This window comes from Mustela putorius, unplaced genomic scaffold, assembly GCF_011764305.1.
Source record: "Mustela putorius furo isolate JIRA1106 unplaced genomic scaffold, ASM1176430v1.1 tig00000580_pilon_pilon_pilon, whole genome shotgun sequence".
Classification (NCBI taxonomy): Eukaryota; Metazoa; Chordata; class Mammalia; order Carnivora; family Mustelidae; genus Mustela; species Mustela putorius.
Window position 1 is genome coordinate 1,204,890 of NW_025421423.1, and position 6,000 is coordinate 1,210,889.

The following is a 6,000-nucleotide window of genomic DNA, read 5'->3' on the forward strand; positions in this document are numbered from 1 at the left end:
TTCCATATCAAGACTGGAGTCACTGATAAAACTCCAGTATAATCCCATCATTCTCTTCCTCCACCTGCCCAATCCCTTTAAACAGAACTGGGGGGGAAAAAATTCAAACTGCTTTGGGTAAGGCCCATAGGTGAGAACTGTTTATTTTCCTTGTGTGGGCATTAAGACTATTTTTGTCAAACATTTTTAAACAGATTTTCTTTTAAAAAAAAAAAAAAAAACCTGAGGTGCCTGGGTGGCTCAGTTGTTAAGCATCTGCCTTTGGCTCAGGTCATGATCCCAGGGTCCTGAGATCAAGCCTACATCAGGCTCCCTGCTCAGCGGGAAGCCTGCTTCTCCTCCTCCCACTCCCCCTGATTGCGTTCCTTCTCTCCCTGTGTCTCTCTGTGTCAAATAAATAAATAAAATATTAAGAAAAAAAAAAACTCCCTTCAAGACAGCAGCAAAAGCACAATGGAACTCTGTAACCATCACCCTCGATCATGTTTAAAAATGATAATAAAAAAGACAACAGAAACCACTTCAAATGTACCTCTCCCTTGAGTCCGCAGAACAGCACTCTTCCATGACAACAGTTCTGAAAAACACACTGCCATTATTTGCAAAAGCAGTAGGAAGTCCAGTCTCGTCCTTGGTTCAGCACTACCCTCCTCCTCTCACTCCAAGAAAAAAATAAAACAGCAGGAAGCGTAAACAACCACTTAATGGAAAATACAAATGGGTAAATATTTTCAAAATTGGCTAAAAAGCCTCAGGTCTTAAGAAATTGAGGAATGCTTGTGTAGGGGGAATAGGAAGAAAACATTGTATTTCCCCCTCAAAGTGAACACTCCAAGAATGCAAGAACAAATGTGGTGCATAACTACTTTCTCGTCTTCAATTACCAGATGCTTTTGTCCTTTTAATATTTCTCTCATTCTGTCTTTTCATAAATAACGGTACTTTCAAAATTGAGCCTATTTCTCCAGCTCCATAACAAATTTTACCATTTTAAGCTGGAATCTTGGTTCAAACGAACAGGGTGATGAAAAGCCAGGGGAGAGGGGATAGGTTCCTTCCATTGAAAAGTTCATGTGGACAAAATTCTCAGAGCTCAAAGCCCAAAACTGACATGCCCTCTTCACAAAGTCCTTAACTATGGATGGCATAGTTCATTACACATGGACCAACAAAGCTGCCTGGGACAAAGCCTTCCAAAGTTGCAAGGCCATGCTAGTTCATGAAACACTTGATGGGAATTAGAAAAGGGTGTCCCCTCTCTGAGGGGACGCATTTCCACAAGAAATGCTTTTTTTTTTTAAGATTTATTAATTCATTTGAGGGAGACAAAGATAGAGAAGGAGGGAGAGTGAGAGCCCAGGGTTGGGAGGGGCAGAGGGAGAGGGAGAAAGAATCTTAAGCAGACTCTACACTAAGGTTGGATACCGATGCAAGGACCAATCTCACAACTCTGAGATCAGGACCTGAGTAGAAACCAAGAGTCGGACACTCAGCCAAATGAGCCACCCAGGCCCCCCTACAAAATGCTCATTTGGTAAGTGGAGCACAAATGAATTTCCACTCCCACTCACCACACAAAACAGGTGACCTCAGGTTGGGCACAACCCATACAACCCAACACAGCAGCCCTGCAGCAGTCTACCTGGAGAAGTACTGCACTTCCAAAGCAGGGTTCCTGAGAGAAGAACCTTCCCCAAAACAGGCATTTCACAAATCTCATTACCAGAAGTCCTCACATCTGTGAATATAAATTCATTTCTAAACATATCAGGACTAGAGCAAAAAGGGTCTGGCAGATAAGTAAAACTATCAAATTTGGAGAAAGGAAATTCTTCCATCTTGAGGGGGATAATCAGTTGTTATCTGAGACCCTAATCTTTGAATGTAGATTCAATAGCTGAAATCTAAATCAATGTCATAAGCTAAAGCAATAAAACAATCACCATTATCTGTGGAAAAAGGCACAATCACATACATTTACTGTTGGGGGTTTCCTTTCTCCGAATTTTCTGGGTTTTCCTTCTGGAAGCCCCCCCCCCTTTTTTTTTGCTCCCATCCTAATTATAAAACCCCATATTGTGACACCAGTGGTTAAAGTTTATAAAACCTGATAAATAGCCTTGGTGGGCAGTGGGCCCCTTAGCTACCTGCATGAAAATAAGAGGACTATGTCCCCATTATAAAGGGCTTAACACTCAACAGCTTCCAACCCTATCATTCTTTTATGCCCTACAAAAGAGCTAAGTATCACATGGGCCCAAATCAGTCCTAGTCATGCAGGAGGGGCAAGAGAAGGTAGCCTATAGGGCAAAGTTGAGATGGAGTACAGTCCAGAGACAGGAGCCGAAGGCAGTGGCTCTCAAATTTTAGTGTCAAATTTTAGTGGCCATCAGAATCTACTGGGGAACTTTTTCAAAATCAGATTTCTGGGGCTCTCCCTACAACAGAAAAGTCTGAACGTCCTGGAGCATTTATATTTTGACAAAGCTCAAACTGCTGACCTAGGTCCACTAGAAAATTTAGAAAGACTGAGAAATCCTCCATGCCTATCAGCAGTTCCAAAATAAAAGTCATCCAGTGCAATATACTAGGCTTCGCAGATCAGAAAAAGGTGAGAAAAGATCACCAGCCTGCATGCCTAATAGGCTGTGTGGGACCGGAGTCTGTAGCAAGAGTTTCATCATTATGAGACAAAAATCCTGCACTCTATAAACAAGCAAATTTTTTGCATGTAAGAAATATTTCAAACATCTGAAAAATATTTAAAATAAGATACTGAATCTCTGACCCTACACCCAAAATAAGCAAATCCTAATTTGCAATTATCTGATTCAGATTTCTTAGTAACAGAATATTAGATATTATTAACACCCTCGGTGTAGCCCTGTCCAATCTCATTCCTTGTCTTGTTTCCAGAGATAATCTCTACTCTGAACTTGATGTTAGTTGTTGCATGTTTTTGTACTATTACCATATATGCACATAGCCACAAACATTATTTTGCATGTTTTCAGATTTTATAAAAGTGAAAACATTTTGTTAAGAATTCTGTAACCTGTTCCCCCACCCCATATTATGTTTGTGAGATTCCATCATTTTAATGCATGTGGCTATAGTTTATTTTTCATTGCTGTTAAGACTCAAGCGCATGGGACTATCTAACAATTTATGCACTTCCCGTGCTGGTGGCCATTTAAGCTGCAAGCAGAATGCTTGTATTTCTTTCATACTTCTTTCTTGGACACTTGTACTAGGATTTCTCAGAGCCAGAAACAGACATTTTGGGTAAGTAGGTATATTAGCTCTCCAATAACACATCACCACACTACTCTCCAAGGTGGTTGTATTCATTTACACTCCCACTAACAGGAAATAAACTTTTGATTTCCCCACAAGCTCACTAACACTTGGTTATCACAGCATTTAAATTTTGCCAGTCTGATGGGTGTGAAATGGCACCTCAATATTGTTTCCATTTGCATTTTCCTGATTAAAATCTTTGACCAGAAAATTTTCAAGTTTTTATACATCTTTGTCAAATAGGTTTTCCTCCATTTTTTAAGAAAAATCGAACCTATCTTGTCTAAATCACAGCAGTTATTCCACAGCACCCGTCCAACAGCCACCACAGCTGGAAAGCCTAAGTGCAGGAGGGCAGGAAGAAAACAGCTGACTTAAACATGGAATCATTTCGGACAAAGGGCCCTAATTAATGCATTTGCTAATTAGTCTTCCCCTTCCCTCTTTTGTCAAGCCTTACTTCCAAGACAATACTGAGAGCCAACAGCCTTAGAACAGAGAGAGAGAATGGGGGATGGGGAATGAGAAGGCTAAACATTTATATGAAAGTACAACTGTCTTTACTAGAAGAAAATGAAGTGATTGTTGAAGACCAATACCTATTACTCAACCTTTAAGATACCATCCACCTCTAACAGACTCCTTTCAAACTCATCACCCTTGGCTCCTTCTTTGAAACATCCCAACTTTTCTCAGGACTAGACACTGCCCCCTTCCCCTCGGAAATCCTTTCATCTCCCATCCCCCGCAATGACTAAATATCGTCTTTTCCCCCATTCTACAGCTTCTATTTCCCAGCGCCACAGAAACCTCTTCATTGCTCGCTCGCTCTCGCTGTCTCTAGGACTCCCAAGTGCTCTCTGCTCCTTCCCTTTCCAAGATGCATCCACAGTCAAAACCATACATTGAGGAACCCACACCCGAAAGGAAAATGGGAGTCCCATATAGTATAGGGCCCTGCCTAACATACCAGGCCGGCGGGTGACTTGTCCCAATCCTCCCTGCCTCCTTCCCCCTTCACGCTTGGGGTAGCTGCTCTCTAGGGGCTCTTCATGGGTGACAGATCCAGACCACCCGGGAAAAAACTAATTCAGCCTTCTACAGCAGAAATGCTTTTTACTAGGGCCTTATAGCACTTCTGTTTGGGGCACAAACGAAACTTCGACAATTTCACGAAAACAGACACCTTGAGGGTGTCTCCACAAAAGCGGGAAGGCCTCCCTCCTATTAATTTCAGCTGGATTGGTTTAGTCCGGGCAATGGTGGCCTGGCAGAGACCAAACGGTCCCCACGATGAGAAGTTTCCGAAGCTCTGCCCCATTCACTCAAGAAAGCCCTCTCCCAAAGACTACACCCTCCCCATACGACTCTTTCCCCCTGAGACTCCCCAAATCGGTTCCCCAGGGTACCACCAAGCCCCCAAAGCGGCCCCAGCTCCTCTGTCCCACCCCGCAATTGATCCCATTTCTTAAGCCTACCTAAAAAGCGTTGGGTGGGCGTGTCTGAGAGCAGGGCCTAGCGCCCCCTCCTCCGGATCTATGTCTCTCGGGTCTCCGGGGCTAGGGGCTCTTCCTCCTCCCAGCCCCCCTGCTCCGGGCCCGCGCCGGCTCTGGGTGGCCCTGGGTCCTAGCCAGGATACGACTCTCACCGGCTACGTGACCTTGGGTAAGTCACTTCCCCTGAACGCCTCGGTTTCCTCCTCCGCCAAGCGGAGACCTAAAGAGGTCCTGCCCTGCCCACCCTAAGGGAGGGGGCTACGCACCGGGTGGGAAAACGCTTTGTGAGCCGCTCGGCTCGACGGGGCCACAGGGCTCACAGGGGCTCCGGGGTCGGACAAAGCTAACCCGGACAACGCTCCACCCCCTACGCTCCCCCTAGACCGCACGCCTCTGGGTCCCCCCCACCCCCAAAACCAACCCACGCCCCTCCCCGCCCGGCCGGTTCCTGGACCCCGTACCTGCTCCCGGCGCTCGGCCGCAGGCGCCGCCACCCTGGGCGCTCGCCCGGAGAGGCCCGTGGCCCGGAGGGCTGAGACGGCCGGCAGCGGCTGGCTCGGGCCGGGGCGGCGGCGGCGGGGGGCGCGGGCGTCGCAGGGGCCCGAGCTCGGCGGCGCCCGGCCTGGGAGACGACGACTGAGGCTGGAAGTGCGCGGCGGCCGCAGCTGCTGAGGCGGCGGCGGCGGCAACCGCGGCGGCGGCGCTTCCGCTCATGGCGGGGCCGCGGGCAGCGGCTCCGACTGCGACTCGACTCCGGCGGCGGGCGCTGACTGGGCCCTGGCCGGCGGCAGCAGTGGCGGTGGCGGCGACGGAGGCGGCTCCCGGAGGGGGAGGAGGCGGAGCCGGGAAGCGGCGGCGGCGGCGGCGGAGGGGGCGGGGACGCGGAGGGGGCGGAGACGCCGCGCCGCCGCCGCCAATGGGCAGCCGGCTTCTCAGCCGCGGCTCCGGGGCAGGACAGGCGGCGCCGTAGGGCATCCTCTGCCGCGGCCGCTCGCGGAGGCGGGGAGACTAAGGGCAGCCCGCGGGAGCACCCAGCTCCCGGGGCGGCCCCGCCCCCGGTCCGCCTCCCGGGCACATACTCGGGCCTCTCGGGCCGGGCCCAGCGCCACCCAGGCCCCGCTGCGCCTGGGGCTCAGCTGCTCGGCTGCCTCTGGCGCCAGTATTTGCGCCCGCGAGTTTGCTAGGAGATCGGCCCGGGTAGCTG

The 6,000-nt window shown here is 49.3% G+C and overlaps 1 protein-coding gene across 2 annotated transcripts in view; it reads right to left on the reverse strand.

Moving 5' to 3' along the window:
- The window catches only part of RNF38 (ring finger protein 38), a 138,462-nt gene extending 132,852 nt beyond the window's left edge, over window positions 1-5,610 (reverse strand). For both annotated transcript variants that reach the window (XM_045081572.1, XM_004747602.3), the window contains exon 1: window positions 5,258-5,610. In XM_045081572.1, coding sequence (XP_044937507.1) covers window positions 5,258-5,510 — 253 coding nt within the window. In that variant the 5' untranslated portion in view covers window positions 5,511-5,610. The remainder of the gene's footprint in view (window positions 1-5,257) is intronic.
- Window positions 5,611-6,000: the final 390 nt, after the last annotated feature.